This window comes from Podarcis liolepis (genome assembly GCF_965112155.1).
Source record: "Podarcis liolepis genome assembly, chromosome: 12".
Lineage (NCBI taxonomy): Eukaryota > Metazoa > Chordata > Lepidosauria > Squamata > Lacertidae > Podarcis > Podarcis liolepis.
This window is the reverse complement of record NC_139563.1, coordinates 6,631,593-6,649,367: the sequence shown is the minus strand read 5'-3', so window position 1 is coordinate 6,649,367 and position 17,775 is coordinate 6,631,593. Positions and strand designations below refer to the sequence as shown.

At 46.0% G+C, this 17,775-nt stretch overlaps 1 protein-coding gene across 2 annotated transcripts; it reads right to left on the bottom strand.

Moving 5' to 3' along the window:
* Window positions 1-1,429: 1,429 nt before the first annotated feature.
* Window positions 1,430-17,706, bottom strand: GUK1 (guanylate kinase 1). Of its 2 annotated transcripts, none has more exons than XM_083467274.1 (8): window positions 17,557-17,706; window positions 8,002-8,119; window positions 7,090-7,131; window positions 5,772-5,868; window positions 4,633-4,771; window positions 3,389-3,473; window positions 2,473-2,558; window positions 1,430-1,615 (listed from the first exon to the last, which is right to left on the bottom strand). In XM_083467274.1, exons 2-8 carry the CDS (start codon window positions 8,033-8,035, stop codon window positions 1,580-1,582), a joined length of 519 nt encoding a protein of 172 aa, XP_083323400.1. In that variant the 5' UTR covers window positions 8,036-8,119; window positions 17,557-17,706; the 3' UTR covers window positions 1,430-1,579. The 2 variants fall into 2 exon arrangements, with proteins under 2 accessions (XP_083323400.1, XP_083323399.1); XM_083467273.1 differs by having other exon boundaries at window positions 8,006-8,119; window positions 17,557-17,693.
* Between the last annotated feature and the right edge of the window lie 69 nt (window positions 17,707-17,775).

The window sequence follows — 17,775 nt, the reverse complement described above, 5'->3', positions numbered from 1 at the left end:
AGCCACAGGGAAACTGAAGAGCCGCTGCTTTTGAACATCTGCAAGGTTGCATCTGGAATTAGGAGGAAGCGGCTTCCAGGAATTGAGCACTGATGAGGTCAGCGCCGTCAGCCACCCACTCCCTTGGGTCTTCCCCGTCTATTTTGGACATTGGCATCTGCCTCCTCTTCCTCCCCACAGCACCTAAAGTGAAAGGATGTCGAGTCAGACGCCAACCCCCAGCTGGCTTCCTTCTTCCTTTGTGCTGCATCACCCTGGTGCTGAAACTGTCGTTTTCAATTAGTGCAAGACACTGAAAGCGTCCAAAGTTTGCTAAAAATAACTTACTTAGCTGGGGCTACTTCAAGGAGATCTTGGCACAAGAGGCGGCATTTGATGGCGCTTGCTGATAGATCAATTAGCAGAATTTCCCTTTTAGCTGCTGTCCTGCCATGTGGAACAGCCTTCTTATGACTGACTTGTTAGACAACTCAGCGTTGTCTAAGCACAAAATTGCCCGCCCGCCCCGTAAGTGACTTCCTGGATCAGGCAAGGCAAAGCTTTTCTGATCTAAAGTCTGTTAAGGACAAACATATATTCTTTTTATTATTATTATTAAAGATTTTCTTGTTTTACAGAAGTAAGTGTAATGTCTCTCGTATTTTTTCCATGTAACATTTTTACAAATCCGTTTCATTTGTTGAGACATTAGGGGGAGGGGGGAAAAAGAAGGGGTGGAGGGAGGGAAGATGGGTGGGGGTGGGGTCGGGTGGCGATGTTTCTATTATGCTTAATGTATGTGGGGTTTGGTGTCAGCGTTGCTTGTTCTGTTCACTTGTGTTCCTTTGGTGGTGAGAGAGGTCGGGGTTGGCCTAGGGTGTGGTTGTTTGTTTGTGGTCGGCAGTGGTGGTTTTTGTTTTTGTGTGTGAGTGGGGTGGGTGGGTGTTTTGGATCAGGTTAGCCATATTGATTTGTTGGTGGATTATTGTCGTTGTCTTGTTGGGCTGTGCATGTGATAAAGTGGAGCCATAGTGGGGTGAAGGCGTCTTCTTCTATTTGTCCCCGTGTCAGTTTCAGTTTATTGGTTAATTTTATTAGTAGGGCTGTTTCCCATACTGTTTGGTACCATTGGTCCACGCTTACTCCTGACAGGTCTCTCCAGTGTCTGGTTATGGGGTTTCTGGCTGCTGAAAGTCCAGTATCCTGATCTCACAGCGGCCAAACAGATGCCTCTGGGAAGCCTGCAAGCTGGACCTGAGTGAAAGAACATTCTGCTCACTTGTGATTCCTGGCAATGGGAATTCGGAAGCATTCTTGCCTCTGACAGTGGAGGCAGAACACAGTCATTGTGGGACACCGATCTTTGCTACTATTTTCAGAGTAGTGGTTCATGTTGCAGACTTGGAAGCTTGTCTAGATTACACACAGGAAGTATGAAAACGCATAAAGGTTGGGTTTGATATTTTCTTCTTTAATAGAAAGTGCCCTAAAAGAATTCCATTATCAGGCTAAAGGGGAATGTGTGCGTGTCTGTTTCTAACACAGAAGAACAAGCAGCTAAAAGACTTCAGGAATGGTCTGCAAAGGTTCCAGCGGCTATTCATGATTTCTTGGATCCCTGCGCCTTCTGGATTTCCTATGAGGAGAACGAGGAGAAATGGTTACACAGTGATTTGTATGAAACTACCCCGGCCCTGTGATCATCTTCTGAGGACTTTCTTCATGTGCCTCCTCCACGAGAGGTCCGGAGGGTGGCAACAGGAGAACAGGGCCTTTTCTGCAGTGGCTCCCCGTTTGTGGAATGCCCTCCCCAGAAAGGTTTGTCTGGCACCTTCATTATACATCTTTAGGTGCCAGGTGAAAACGTTCCTCTTCAACTAGGCCTTGGGCTGATTGACATCCAATGCCTTTTAAAAATTGGTTGGGGAGGAGCGGGATCAATTGGGCTGGTCTTGTTCTTACTTTTATTATGTATTTTGTGTTTTTATATTGTGATTTTATGCTGTAAATTGCATACTGCCCTGAGACTTGCAGGCATAGGCAGTATGATTTATTTTAATAATAATAATAATATTCAAATGCCTTTATCACTTTGGTCAAGGGACATAAAATAGGAAGAAGCATAAAGTACTGCTTCAAGCTAAAAGCAGCTGACTCTGCAGAGAAAATGGCCACTGTGAAGGAGGAAGGATGTTGGTTTGGCTGGTGAAGGGGTGGAGAACCTCACACAGGACTTTTAAAGCAAGTGAGCCAGGAGCTGCAACCAGGAAACCCTTTCCAAAGGAGCAGGCAGTGTTTGTCTCTGGCAGCTAAAACAGAAGAGAATCTTGTGGCACCTTAAATACCTAACAAATGTACAAAAGGTTTAGTGGACTGTAGCCGATTTCATCAGATGCACGGACGACAAACAAGGAAACAGATCATTCCATGACCCAGGAAATATCCGTGCAATTCAGACAGAGAACTGTGTTCCCAGGAAGTGAAATAGCTTACCTCTGCAAGAATATTTTTCAGCTCGGTATACGCTTCTTCCAAATCATTGTTAATGATGATCAAGTCGAAAAGCCCAGGCTCCTTACCTGGCAAATTGAAACAGATGCACACACACACACTGTTAAACCAGAAGTCAGAAGACCAGAGACGTGCGACCCACACAGACACTCTTCTTTTCTTTTTCTTTTTTAAAAAAGATATTTATTCAATTTTCACAAATTATAAAGTCAAACGCAATACAAACAAACACACACATAGACAAACAAATATAATTTCAAATCCTTATTCTCTTAAACCTTACTTCACCGACCTCCTCATACCTCCCCTTTCTGCATTCCAATTTCAAATATTTAGTTCAGCAAATCCTCACTCTTAATTTAATCTAATTGTAATCCAGCATCTCCGAAGTGCCCTTTTCCCAGACACTGGGCAGTATAGATTCTGCCTCTTTGTGAATCAGAGACTGCCTTCTTGCAGCCAACTGCCATGGACTGCCTTCATCGTTTGGTATTTTCCTGAGGAAAGGCACTGCTGTTGCCTAGTGAGACAATTCCAAACCACTTCTGGTGGACCTGTGTTAAGATGTTAAGCCCTTGCAAGGCATCCCCCATTCCCCTCCAGCAGATCCCGTAAAAATGTACAGGGGAGGGAGGGATCTGGGGGCACAAGAGCAGCAGTAATTGAGGTAGCCCCCTATCCACCAAACACAGCTTAACCCCGCCCACATGCCTTCATTACTCTCCCTCTTCCAATCTCTCTCCATCGTTTATGAGCGCCACTAGTTCAGAGTATAGGCCCATCTAGATCACCATCCCACATTGGTCAACCAAGAGTGCTGATGGGAAGCACACAAACAGGACACCAGACTAGGACAACAACACACACACACACACAAACAAAACTCTAGTGTACTCACTAAGTTCCATGTCGATGCGAGCTGCGTTCAGCCGCTTCTGTAAACTATCCTCCGATTCTGTCTGTCGGTCCCGTAACCGTTTTTCCTAAAGGTTTCCAGAGGGGGAGAAATGAGAACGAAATTTATACCCGCAACATGAACAGGGTGGGTCCCATTCTTCTCAGTGCTCCGTGTTGGCACAAACCCCTCTAGGTCTTAGGCAGGGAAGAATCAGTGTCATGGACTTGCTGTTTAAATGCCCTATGGTGCATTTCACTGCCCCATATGGAGCACTTTGGTCCTGTCTTCTGTTTACAGCAGTGGCCTGCCCAGCGCTTCCAGGAACCTTGCAAGCAGAGTACGGAGGCAGCAGACTCCCCCATTGTTGGCTTCCAGTGTCCAGTGATCTTTAGAAGCCCACAGACAAGGAAGTCACTGTCTTAAATCAGTGACCACTGATGGATCAGCCTGCTGTGGTTTAATTTAACAGCCTTACAGAATTCATAAAAAGGTAGAGACCCTGACCGTTAGGTCGAGTCGCGGACGACTCTGGGGTTGCGGCGCTCATCTCGCTTTACTGGCCGAGGGAGCCGGCGTACAGCTTCCGGGTCATGTGGCCAGCATGACTAAGCCGCTTCTGGTGAACCAGAGCAGCGCACGGAAATGCCGTTTACCTTCCTGCCAGAGTGGTACCTATTTATCTACTTGCACTTTGGCATGCTTTCGAACTGCTAGGTTGGCAGGAGCTGGGATCAAACAACGGGAGCTCACCCCATCGCAGGGATTAAAACCGCCGACCTTCTGATCGGCAAGCCCTAGGCTCTGTAGACCACAGCGCCACCCATGTCCCTACTGCAGAATTCATATTAGGATATAAAACCAGAATTCAGAGCTGGCCCTACTATTAGACTGAGTGCTCTGCTTCACTTAACGTTCAATCTCATACAGAGTTCTATGGAGTGGGCTGCTATTCAGTGACGTTTTGCCTGGCCCTAATAAAGGTACTGGCCAAATGTGATTTTGGAATTGTTTTGTTGTTGCTTATTTTACTATGTAACACTCTGTGCACACGGACATTACATCACATCAGGGGTCACCACTGCAGTGCCTGCCAAATGCTGCTGGACTCCAGCTCCCATCAGCCCCAGCCAGAATTGGCAACACTAAAAGATGGTGGGAGTTGCAGTTTGGAGGGCATCCTGTTGCTGACTCCCTACCATGTATCAGTTGCACAGAACTGTAGCTCACCCCCAAGCCACACTCACCAAGACTTCTATGGACGGGGCTTGGACAGAGATGTAGATGGGATTAAGGTCAGTTTTCTTGATGTTCTTCACACCCTGCATGTCTATGTCCAAAATGCAGATCTGGTTCTGCGCTTGCACAGCCTGAATAGCGGCTTTGCTGAGAGGGAGGGAAGGAAGATGGTTAATGCTCACAAAATGGAGGTGCTCTTTTTTAATCCAAGAACAGTCTTGCAACAAAAGAGGCGGCTTTCAGGACTTACAGTGTAACCATCTGTAAGAGTCTCAAGGACATCTGGCTGCAACGACCAGCCTCACATACATTATACAGGGTTCTTGTGGGGATTAAATGGGACGGGGAAGGAGCTGTTTGAAGAATATGGCGGGATATAAATGCAACTGCAACAACAACAACAGCAAGAAGTAGTAGTAGTAGTAGTAGTAGTAGTAGTAGTAGTAGTAGTGAGGGAATAAACATATGGAAGGTGGGATAATGGGTGGCAGACCCTGTTCACAGATTACGCTTTCTTCTCATGACACTAGTTGAACTCTGAAGCTTTAGCTCCAAATAATTAAATCTGGTTCTTTTCATCATCAGGGCAGGGCAGCCTTCTCCATCTTGCTGCGCCGGGGCTGATGGGAGTTCTAGTCCAAAACATCTGGTGGGCATCAAGTAGGGGAAGGCTGGTAAAGGTCCTCAGAAATTAGATGACCCTTGGGTGGAGCTTCAGACAGGGGGATTTTGTCAGGAAGAGGTCCAGTCACAGCTCACGGTCCCAATCTTTGCTTTCTGTCTCAACCCACTGGGGGGAAAGGCATGACGCAGCATTTGACGCATGTGGGATCTCTCCAAGGCCAATCAGATTCCCATCAGTTTGGACAAGCTGTGAATATCCATCTTGTCCAACGAAAACACTGGTTACAAGGTTCATTGTGCCCCTTCAGAAAAGCTACTTTCACGAGGAATGTGAAAAATAGGCAACAGAAATGGGGGGGGTTTATGTTCAGGACACTTGGATCCTTTTTTCTGGTTGCAATTCATAGCTCCTTGTTTTCTTTCTAGCCATTGTGGTTGCAGAAATGCATTTGAAAATAGGATAGCAAAGAAGAATGGAAGAACGAAATCTGACAACTGCTCCTGCACAACCCAAATCACGTACCTTGTTCCGTACATGTTCCCAGAAAATTCTGCATTTTCAATGAAGCCTCCAGCGTCAATTTGCTTCTGCATCTCTTCCCTGGTCACAAAATGATAATCTGTGGGGGAGGAAGGGAGAGGAACATGAGGTTTCTACATGCCTTTGTGTTAGTGCATGCATGCCTGCCCCCAGAGACGCCACATCCCAAGCAGTGTTAGAAATTAGCCAGGCGCATTTTGCGACTGGCATGGGTCCAATTGCAACCACATGGAGATCTCTGGGTGGCAGGTTGGAGACTGGGGGAAGCAAAATGTCACTTAGAGAAGGATCTAACATATTTGTTTTATTCTGAATTGTTTTATTTGAGGTTTCAATGTGTTGCAAACCATTTTGAGATTTGTTCTCTGTGAAATAAGTTCTAAGAAAAAAAGGGATTTGAAATTATACGTGTTTGTTTTTGTGTGTGTATGTTTGTATTGTGTATTGTGTGTGTTTTTATAATTTGTGAAAATTTAATAAATATTTATAAAAAAAGAGATTTGTTCTCTGAAATATAAAGTGGTATAGACATGGACGCGGGTGGCGCTGTGGGTTAAACCACAGAGTCTAGGACTTGCCAATCAGAAGGTCGGCGGTTCGAATCCCCGCGACAGGGTGAGCTCCCATTGCTTGGTCCCTGCTCCTGCCCACCTAGCAGTTTGAAAGCACATAAAGTGCAAGTAGATAAATAGGTACCACTCCGGCGGGAAGGTAAACGGCGTTTCCGTGCGCTGCTCTGGTTTGCCAGAAGCGGCTTAGTCATGCTGGCCACATGACCCAGAAGCTGTACGCCGGCTCCCTCGGCCAATAAAGCGAGATGAGCGCCACAACCCCAGAGTCGTCCTCAGCTTGACCTAATGGTCAGGGGTCTCTTTACCTTTTATAGACATGAAAATCATCATCATCATTCCATGGTGAGGGGGGGAAACAGCACCTAGACCTTCCATTGTGGCACCCGCAACCTAGGTTTAAGGTGCCATTTGGTGATTAAACTATATATCTGAGTTTCTAATACTGACACCAAAGTGTTCCAAAGATACACTACAAACACCTAACCGTGCATCCATGCACTCACCAACATAACCACCCCTAACTAAGCAGATGTTGCTGGACTACAACTCCCATCATCCTTTGCCATGCTGGCTGGTGCTGATGGGAGATGGAGTCGAACAACCTCTGGTAGGCCTAAACCCATCCAGTCCCACCCCTAACTAGCCTAGAACAAGTTGTTTCATTAGAGAAACGTTTTTGCTAATCTCCCGTTTCCTGTGATGGTGGTGGCTAGGACCTGGGCACTGACCTTTTCCGTTCACTTCTCCGGGTCTTGGTTGCCTTGTGGTATCTGCAAGCAATAAATATTTTTAAAACGCACCATTAACACACGTTGCATATTTCGCCAAGTGGTTGGGAAACCCAAAAAGAAAGGAATGTGCTTCTCCTTCTCTGGCCCCTGCAATGATTGAAAGAGCCTTCTCTGTTTAACTGAAGGCTTTGACTTCTTTTAAAAACACAAACAGCCAGGCCAAGGGACTGATGTTGCTAGTTCCTCTGCCCTACTTTGAAAAGCAGATAAACAGGCAGGAGAGCTTCAAAGGAGAAGGCGGTGGGCTCTTTTCATCGGAGATTTTTAAACAGAGGTTGGATGGCCATCTGTCGGGGATTCTTTAGCTGCAATTCCTGCTTTGGAGGGGTTAGAGAAGCTTCCTCTGAAGCACAAAGCAGTATATAAATTACCTTAATATTAATCATAATAAGCGCTGGCTTAATTTAGGGGGCAGGAACGTGAGTGGCGCTGTAGGTTAAACCACAGAGCCTAGGACTTGCCAATCAGAAGGTCGGCGGTTCGAATCCCTGTGACGGGGTGAGCTCCTGTTGCTCTGTCCCAGCTCGAAAGCACGTCAAGGTGCAAGTAGATAAATAGGTACGGCTCCAGCGGGAAGGTAAACGGCGTTTCCGTGCGCTGCTCTGGTTCTCCAGAAGCAGCTTAGTCATGCTGGCCACATGACCTGGAAGCTGTACGCTGGCTCCCTTGGCCAATAAAACGAGATGAACGCCGCAACCCCAGAGTCGGCCACGATGGGACCTAATGGTCAGGGGTCCCTTTACCTTTACCTAATTTAGGGGGCAAAGCTCAAGGACCTGCCAGCCTTCCTTGTGACAACCCTGATGCGAACACACTGCTTCCCCACCAGCCCAGCAGAAATGAACTCACTCACGGGAGACGCTGAAGCCGAAGACGTTCTCATAATCCTTCAGGAGTTTCTTCAGCAGAGTGCTTTTCCCCGCACCGGACGGCCCGCTCAGGACAACTGGCCTTGGTCCCGTCATAACTGGGGGAAAATTGTTTCATCGTTAGAAATGTATGCTTTCTGTTACTTGGGAGATTGATTATGGATGCATAACGCTAGAACTCGTGGACATCCACGGAAGCTTCATGTTAAAAGATCCAGGACAGAAAAAAGGAAGTCCTCAGGGAGAAGAAGTGGTGGAAGAAGACTGGAAGAAATTTAAAGACTATTTGCAGAAATACTGTAAAATTAATGAATGTTAAAGGGATGTTGGATTGAAAATAAGCGGTATTGGTAAAAAGATTAATAAGAATATGTAAATACGGATTGACAATGGTTGGAAATATATAGTTATAAATAGGTTAAGATATTAAGTAAAGATAAATGATAGAGGGTAAGGATTTGCTGAATTAAATATTTGAACTGGAATACAAAAAAGGGGGTGTGAGGAGGTCAGGAAACAAGTAACTGAAATATAAGACATGAAAATATTGATTCTTTTTTTTCTCTCTAACTTTCTTTTTACTTTTTATGTATTTTGTTTCTGTACATTTGTATCCCTTTTTATTATTGTTATTCTGTTCTATTTTTTATCTTTAATTCTGTAACTTTTTATTGTTTGTAAAATTCTAATAAATATCTTTTTTTAAAAAACAACAGAAAAAAGGAAGTCCTTCTTCACACAGCCAATAAACCAGGGAACTAGTCAATGGCCACCATCTTGGATGGCTTTAAAAGAGGACTGGACAAATTCCTGGTGGACAAGGCTATCAGCCATAATAGCTAAGCTGTCTCCATGGTCAGAGGCAGCAATGCTTCTGAATAGCAGTTGCTGGAAACCACAGGAGGGGACAGCGCTCATGTGCTTGTGGTTTCCTACAGGCATCTTGGTTGACCATTGTGAGAAAAGGAGCCTGGACTAGGTGGGCCATTGGCCTGATCCTGCAGGCTGTTCTTACCTTCTTATGTATTCCTGCAGCCTCCCCGAATGATTACGTAGAAATGAGGGATTATAATGCACTCTGCGTGGGTCTACCTTTGAAGGTGACTCGGAAGCTACAACTAATCCAGAACGAAGCTGCCAGACTGCTGATTGGGAGTGGCTGCCAGGACCATATAACACTGGATCTACTTTGGCTCCCCATATGTTTCCAAGCACAATTCAAAGTGTTAGTGTTCACCTTTAAAGCCCTAAACAGCCTCGGCCCTATATATCTGAAGGAGCGTCCCTACCCAGTCATTAAGCCTGGACACTGAAGTCCAGCTCTGAGGGCCTTCTGGTGGTTCCCTCACTGCGAGAAGTGAAGATACAGGGAACCAGGCAGAGGGCCTTCTTGGTAGTGGCACCCACCCTGTGGAATGTCCTCTCCTCAGAGATGTCAAAGAGTTAAACAACTATATAATTTTCCGTGGACATCTGTTTTGAGAAGCTTTCAATGTTTGAAGCTCTATTTTTTTGGAAGCCATCTCCCTAGGAACTGCTCTGGGGAATATCCACATGTTATCCAGGCGTTGGAGAGCCCACCAGTGCCTTTGGGACCTCAGCAGCCAGTACTCCAACCCCTGCCCTCCCCTCAGACCTATTCTCATGCTTAGCAACCACCAACTTTCATATTCAGGGCAGGAGCAAAAAGGGGAGAGTGGAAGCATACAGAAATGGGAGATTGAGAGGTGTGTTCTGACCAGAACAGTTAGCATCTGGTGAAACACAGCCAAGGGTAGGGCCTGGAGAAGAGGTGAGATGGTCTTGCTCTCTTTCTCACACACACGTACAACTCATTTCACAAGGCAACTCTCAGTCAGGAAATCATAGGAGCTCAAGCACATAAGAGCCCGGGCTGCTGCACCAGACCAAAGGCCTATCTCATCTGTCATTCTAATCTCACAGTGGCTAGCCAGATGCAGACATGATCCCCCCACAATTGGTGGTACCCAGGAGCCAAACAACTGAGCATATATAGACTGTGCTCGTGCTCTTAATTTGCCATTGTACTATCCATCCATGCTCTACAGCCCTTTGCTTACCTGGTGCATTTTTAAAGGAAACACAGATGTCCCAAGAGCTATAGCTTAGCTGATGGAGCTTAAAGTCAAAGTGCATTAGCCTGAACGATTCATCCATAAAGAATGCCCGTCCAGCGCATTCCCCATGCAAAGCCGAAGTCGGAAAGCAAAAAAACAACAACCTCACAGTGCTGCTTTCTGCCTTGCGAACAAACTGGATATTTTTATCTAGCACTTCCAAGGCTTTATTGCCACCACCTCACCTCACTACAAAACTCCTGTGAAACAGATTATTAGTACCATTAGTGAGATGAGCGCGCAACCCCAGAGTCATCCATGACTGGACCTAATGGTCAGGGGTACCTTTACCTTTACCTTTTTACAGATGGGAAGCTAAGGCTCAGGCAAAGGATTTGCCCAAGGCCACTCATTTTGTTGGAATCCGTCTGTCTCAAGAGACAATGGAAGAGTACGCCATCAGGAGTAGTATAAGAAGAGTTTGGATTTGATATCCCGCTTTATCACTACCCGAAGGAGCCTCAAAGCGGCTAACAATCTCCTTTCCCTTCCTCCCCCACAACAAACACTCTGTGAGGTGAGTGGGGCTGAGAGACTTCAGAGAAGAGTGACTGGTGCAAGGTCACCCAGCAGCTGCATGTGGAGGAGCGGAGACGCGAACCCGGTGCCCCAGATTACGAGACTACCGCTCTTAACCACTACACCACACTGGCTCTCAACAATGTGGATAAATTGAGCCTTTGAACATGAAATTCTAGATTGCATCTATATCCCACTCTTCCTCCCAAAGGAGCCCCTGTAGTGGGCAGCATATTCCAACTTGATACCTTAACAACCACCCTGTGAGGTAGGTTAGCATCGTTATCCACATATTGTAGCTGGAGGATAAGGCCAGGAGAGCTTTCCCTTGGAAAACTGCACGTTTGCCATAATTTTATTTGCCATAATCTCTCATTGTACAGGTATTACTACGAGCCTCATTACACCATAAAGTCTTAACAAATTTATTACAACGCAAGCTTTCATGGATTCAAGACCAGCATATGCCGCAATAAAATCTGTTAGTCCTTAAGGCACCGCAAGACTCTGTTGCTTTTGCGACAACAGGCTAGCACAGTTACCCCTCTCTCTATATTTTTATAGCTTGCAACCTGGAAGCAGAACATGGCAGCATTAAGTAAGAGGCACAATATACTCTTATAGCGGAATGTCAATTTCCTAAGCACATAATTCAGATTGGGGCATTAGGGGGATGGGAGCTCCGAATACAGACTGCACAGAACCAGAGTGGGACTCTGCCCTGTATCAGAGCACACCCTTTGCACGTTAACTCTCTTCCCACAGTCGCAGAGAAAGATGTGTTAGCTGCCTTTTCACCCATTTGCTGCAGTTTAATATGCATTTAACTGCACGCAGCTGTCCTAACGCTTTCAGAACAGAAAGACAACCTCCCCACAAACAACATTCAGCAAGCAGAACTAAGACTTAACAGCTACCACAATATGGAATATCCATTTTAACACAGTCTTTCCCAACCTGGTGCCCTCCGGATATTTTGGACTACAATTCCCATCAGCCAGCCAGAGCTTCTCTCTATCCCATTTTACCACACCAAACATACTTTTATAGACCTCTGTCATATCCTTTCCTGGGCAATCTTCCCTAATTTTGTTTAACCCACAAGCAAATGCGTTAGCAATTCCTCTTAAAGGGTATGCTCCACATCCTCAATCTTTTTGTCGCTTGAGATCAAAGCTATAGGAAAGAGGAGGCACTCGCCTCAACCCCCATCGTCCTGGATTATTATTTTTTAATTATTCTGTCTTTTAAACTTCAAATTGGCCCTTTACTCAGAAGCCAGACAAAGGCGAATGAAAGTGAGTCAGATGCAGAAGTGTTGCTGCTATTTTTTGGGTAGCATATGCAGACATCCACACCACGCCAGCACTCCCAGAGTTTTCTCACATCTTACCTTTTTGCTTTTCTGGGGTCCTCCTAAAATTCCCTGATAGGCTTTTGCTGTTCTTTTTTTTTCTTTTTTTTGAGTGACTAACAAACCGATCCTGATCACACAGGGAAAGGGCAGCGCAGGTAGAACACCTGTCTATTTGTGAGCGCCTAAAGTCTTACTAATTTCCAGATCTTTCACCTTGAGACAGCCAATGAGAAGCCACCGCCCCCCAAATCCCTAATCACCTCCTGTGGTTTCCTCCACACTCCCTCCTCCTGCTTTACATAGCTTAGAAGATTCAGCCACACCCTGAGCTTGACTCCGTGGAGCGCACCTTCTGCTTCAAAGGAAATGCTGCCCTCGGAAAGAAGGAGTTTTAATTGAATGCATATTTGTCAAATTATTTATAATATTTCCACCCCACTTTTTCCACAGCTGGGGAAAGCAGCAGATGAAGAGCACAAACCATTCACTTAAACACACACACACAAACCTACAATAAACACTGCATTCATTTAGAATCACAAGTGAGAAACGGTACCCAGAAGGGTACTACTTACATACTGTTCAACTGTCCTTATTTATCAGGGACAAGACAGCCTCAATGTCCTGGGGTCCCTGCCCTCCAAATACACTGCCATCCCTGTTTTGGCTACTGAGGAAAGTCAGAGACTATAGAATTGACTGCAACACTTCAGCCTGAAGGTGGGAGAACTGTAATTTTAAACTCTCCTCCACATTTAAAAGCAGCAACAACGAAAACATAACCGATTCCCTGAGAAAGAGAAATCTAGCAAGGCAGGGAGAAAGGTTCTGTTCCAGCCCTTCGCCAGATGTGCTTGCTTTCTAGGTACAGGGAGATCTCATGCTGTGTCTCCAAAATGCAGCACAAGGCCAAAGGCAGTCTCTTGCCCTATCCTGCACCCTGTGAGGTAGAGAAGCATTCTAGAAATGCATCAGAAGATTAGTCTTAAGCACCATGCCAAACAAGCCCCAGCCCTCCTCTCCATCTTCAGGAGCAGAGATAATATACAAATAAATGTGCAGTGCTGTGTTGGACGCCATAGGGTGGTAGTTAAGAGTGCTGGACCTGAGAGATCAGGGTTCAAATCCCCACTTAGCCATGAATCTCTTTGGGTCAGTCACTCTTTCTTAGTCTAACCTACCTCATGGGGTTGTTGTGAAGATCAAATGGAGAGAGGGAGCGCATCATGTGCCACCTTGAGCTCTCTGGAGGAATGGTGGGATATAAATGTAAGAATAATAGTCACAATCCCCCACAATCGTGCTGGGCATCTGAGGCCCTCTGTGCACCTTAAAAGCCCTGCACAACTGAAGGAGCCATCTTGAGATTTTGCAAAAAAGAAAAGAAAAGAAAGCTCAATTTTTAAATCTGGCAACCTTCCTAATCAGATGTGCAGAAGATTTTCTCCACAGCCAAAGTGACAACCACCCTTTCCCACAGAAGCTGGACTCCCAAGCATTCTGCCACCAAGAGCTTGTCCCAAGAGGTCAAATGTGACAAAGAGAAAGGGGAAATGGATGGGAAGATAGCAAGCCTTTTGGGTGGAGATTGCGAAATTGACCCATCCAGTTCAGTACTGTCTAAACTGACTGGCAGAGTTTCAGGCACGGGTCTCTTCCAGCCCTACCAGGAAAAGCTGGAAGTTGAATCTGAGACCTTCTGCATGCAAGGCAGATGAAGGACAGCAAAGAAGGCAAAATATAAACATAGGAAGAGATCAACAAAGCACGTTCTGGGCGTCACGCAAGCTTAGAGGAAGAAAAGACGGAGCAGCTTGGCATTGGGAGAAAAGAAGATTAGAGGGTGGTTCTCATTCTAGCCTCAAGAAAGGTTGGGTGATTAGGCACTTTTAATCACCGGTCCTATTTATAGCCTTGTCCTTTTTGTAAAGTGCACCTTCCCCAGAATTTCATAACGTGGGACCAAAGGGCAGTAAAAAAGCACATTCGCTGGTTGAAAGGTTAAAGCCAAACGACAAGAAGAGTAAGAAACCAATGGCTATTTTGAAACTCAATTTGCAACAGGCCACCACTGGCCTTTTAAAGGACTTTGCTCCTCTTTGATCTTGTAACAGGAAAACAGTGCATCAGAATCAGGCCTGTGAACAAGTTAATTGCAGGAAGACCCGCATCTACTGGGATATCTCTGTATGATTTCAGCAAGGATTTCCAACTCACAAATGCTTAACAGCAGCAGCCGGGTACACTTGCTGTGGCCTGCAGAGGGCTAAGCCAGCTGGGGAACCCTGCCAGGGGCCTGATGGACTTATGCTGCCATGCCAAGAATGCCCCATGTCTCCCAGCCAACCAGGGACTCCTGCCCCAAGCTTCAGACAAGCTCTGTACAGTCCTGGAGTGGGCACATGCGAGTAGTGGGATAGACCAGAGGCAGGAATGGGTGTGGCAGCAAGTGCATCATAGAATTGTAGAGTTGGAAGGGATCCTGAGGATCATCTATTCCAGGCTGCCTCAGCCTCAGCCCTCCAGATGTTTTGGCCTACAACTCCCATGATCCCTAGCTAGCAGGACCAGTGGGCAGGGATGATGGGAATTGTAGTCTCGAAACATCTGGAGGGCCAAGGTTGAGGAAGCCCCTGAAATGAAGGAATATGAAACTGTTCCATGTGGGGATCAAACCTGCAACCTTGGCGTTATCAGCACCACGCTCTAACCCACTGAGTTATCCAGGCTTAGTATAATTGGCTACTTTCTACACACATTCCTCTCTATCCTCCATCTAGGAAAGATTCTTTAGATCTCCTCGCACCCTGGTTTGAAGCAGTAGGTTTCTAGTCCTCATGGCTTTCTAAGGGAAGCTTGAAAAGGTGAAGGCAAAACATGGCAAAAAGGATAAATTCCATGGTTTTAAGCTTACAATGCATAAGAAGGTGTCATGCTTATGTATTCATACTGGCCAACAAATCCAAGAGATGCTTTTGCAATTAGATGCTCCCTACACAGCAAGCAATAATCTCTTCCTGTCACCTCACAGCTAAGCCACTCAAGAACACTGGTGGACGTTTGCATAACTGGCTGCCTAAATTTAGTTATCCAAACACAGGTGAGAAGACAAACCAAATCCTGATGAATGGAAGACATGGAAGACAGGAGACTCTCAGTTCTTTGGGAGATCTTTCGTTGGTAAAAGGTATGGAAGAAGCAAGACACAACAGGATTCTATCCTGCTGCTCAGAAAGGACCCTGGCCATTTATTACCTGCTCAAAAACTGCAGTGGACAGTGGAAATGACAACCCACAGTAACACTCTGTGTGGTGCTGGACTCAGCTGCCCCTGGTATGTGGATATGCAGATGCCTAGTCATTATTACTGACGCATCTGGCTAGAAATCTATCTTACTGCCTTTCTGCCAGCTTTTCTCTTTCATCTTCAATCTCAGCCACTGGCTGAGTTACAGTGACATAATGGAATATTCACAAACATTCCAACTGTGAAGAGAGGAAGCAATAATCAGTTATGGAATGCTTCACATCTGATGTAAGTGAAGAAAAAGGAGCCTGGCTGGAGGGCTGCATGTTGGTAAGGCTTCAAGATCTTAGAAGGCTAAAAGGTCAGAAACCCCAAAAGCCAAATGGTGCAATGTGAAGATTCATAAGTCATACATGATTAATGATATCCCTGGCAGACAGAAGGGCTGAGAATGAGGGAAGTAAAGGAACTGAGAGATGAAAGCCAACTCTATACCAATTATACACAGTTATACACCAAACCGTTAAGCGTTTTAAAGTTGTGTAAAGATCAGGACAGTGAAGACTACACATTTAAGTAAATTAAGAAGCAGTGAAAACTTGTCTGTTTTTCTACTTGAACTAGCTCCCAGTGGCGCACAGCCAAAGCTCTAGTAATAAATTTGTTCCAGCTTACAAAGGCTGCACATGTTTATAAGCTATGAACTAGCTACTAAGGGAGCAGGTCGTGTGTATTCCCAGCAGAGGGCAGTGGTAATTGGACATTTCCTGCTTCAGTTGTTTTCGTGCAGTGCTTAATGGAGAGTTATATGGAAATAAAAGTCATCCTGCTCAAATCACCAGACATGTGAGTATTAACCACCAACGGCACGCATAAGATGCTTCACTCAGTTAAGTTTGAAATGGGCACTAAGTATTCTAAACTCTATGTGATTTCTTGAAGATAACTGCAGATGCACAAACCTTCAGAAGTACTAATTAATATGCAGATTCACCTCTGGGGGGGGGGGAAGGCTTTTGGTTTCGTTAGCTTTGTTATTTCCTTCCAGGATCCAGTTTATTTTGAGTTACTTTGAGCACATGCCAATTTTGTAGACTGGATCCTGTTACTTCCACACCCCTTAGAAGTTTCATTTTCATTATTTGTGCTATACATAGCAGAACTTCTGTTTAAGGAGAAACCAAGTACACAATAATTCCTCTGGATATAGCACAAACTTGAAGATTAGTGACACCCAAGGAAGGCAGATTGCTTCTTCTTCTTTAATTAATTTCAAAACTCTAACCAGTAACCAAGACCATTCTGAAAGCTGTCAGGGGCAGAGAGTCCATGCCTCCAGCTTCTATCCCAAGAAGTGTATTACTTCCAAATCCTGCTGCCATAAATATAAACCAATTCATCACAACTCTTCTTTGCTCCCTGAATAGTATTAGGGGTAAGGAGATGCAACGTCATGCCAAGGAGCAGATTTGTTATTTCAAATATTTAAATACCACTTTAATTCTGTTTTTAAGTGATGGTTTGCACGGGGAAATCTTGTGGCTGATTTGAACAACTCCAAAACCAGGAGTGACATTGGCTGACAGGGCAAAACGCTAGCAAGGATAGGCACCTGAATCCTCTTGCTAATTATGCGGTTTAAAACGTGCATTTTGCAATGTTTTATTTTGAAATATTTAAGATATCTTAAGTTTCCTGTTAATTATGTTGCTTCGAATGGATACTGCACTTGACTTTCTTCAGTAACGTTTTTATTCTGGGTTGTTTTATTTGATGATTTAATGTCAGAGGCAAACCGCTTTGAGGTTTTTTCCCTTAAGAACAGAAAGCGGTGCAGAAATGAAACGAATGATAACAACACGCGGTGGTGATCGTGCAAAGGCAGGGAGAGGATCAGGGTTTCTTTGCAGCAGCCAAGTCCTTGCAGGAGCAGGAAAGCGGCGGGAACAGCCGCGCGGAGCTCTCCGAAGAGGACCGCAAGGAGGAAGGCGGGCGGGGAACTCTTTAGGGGTGACACCGGGGCTGAAAAGGGGTGGGAGTGCCCGACAGCGAGGCCCACCCGCTCAAGCGACCCCGACACCAAGGAGGCTTTAAAGAGGGGAGAAGAGGCGGCTTGAGGGGCGACGCCCGCGAAGCGCCGGGGAGCGCGACCGGAGGGAGGAACCAAGGCGCAGGGTCGCGGGAGCAGGAGGGGAAGCTTTCGGTGAAACACCGCTGAGGACAACGGTTGGGGCGCGTGCGGGGGGGGGGCCGAAAACCGCGCGCCGCACTCACCTGACAGCGCGCGGCAGAGGAAGCGCCGCCAGCGCATGGGGAGAGGGAGCGGAGCCGTTTTCCCCGAATGGTGACTCAAGGAGGGCGGGCCGGGGCAGGGCCGGGCCCTGCCGCCGCCGCCGAGAACAAACCCCGCCCCTTTACTCGGAGCTCGCTTACGTCATCGCCGCGCCGCCGCCCTATCCTTGTTTCTCGATGTCGCTGGGTGATGACGCAAGA

Coding starts and splice junctions, on each gene's coding strand:
- GUK1 (XM_083467273.1), bottom strand. CDS start 17,593: ATGCGCTGGCGGCGCTTCCTCTGCCGCGCGCTGTCAG. Junction 7,132..8,005: donor CTTCGGCTTCAGCGTCTCCC/GTGAGTGAGTTC, acceptor TATTGCTTGCAG/ATACCACAAGGCAACCAAGA. Junction 4,772..5,771: donor GGGAACATGTACGGAACAAG/GTACGTGATTTG, acceptor CCTCCCTCTCAG/CAAAGCCGCTATTCAGGCTG.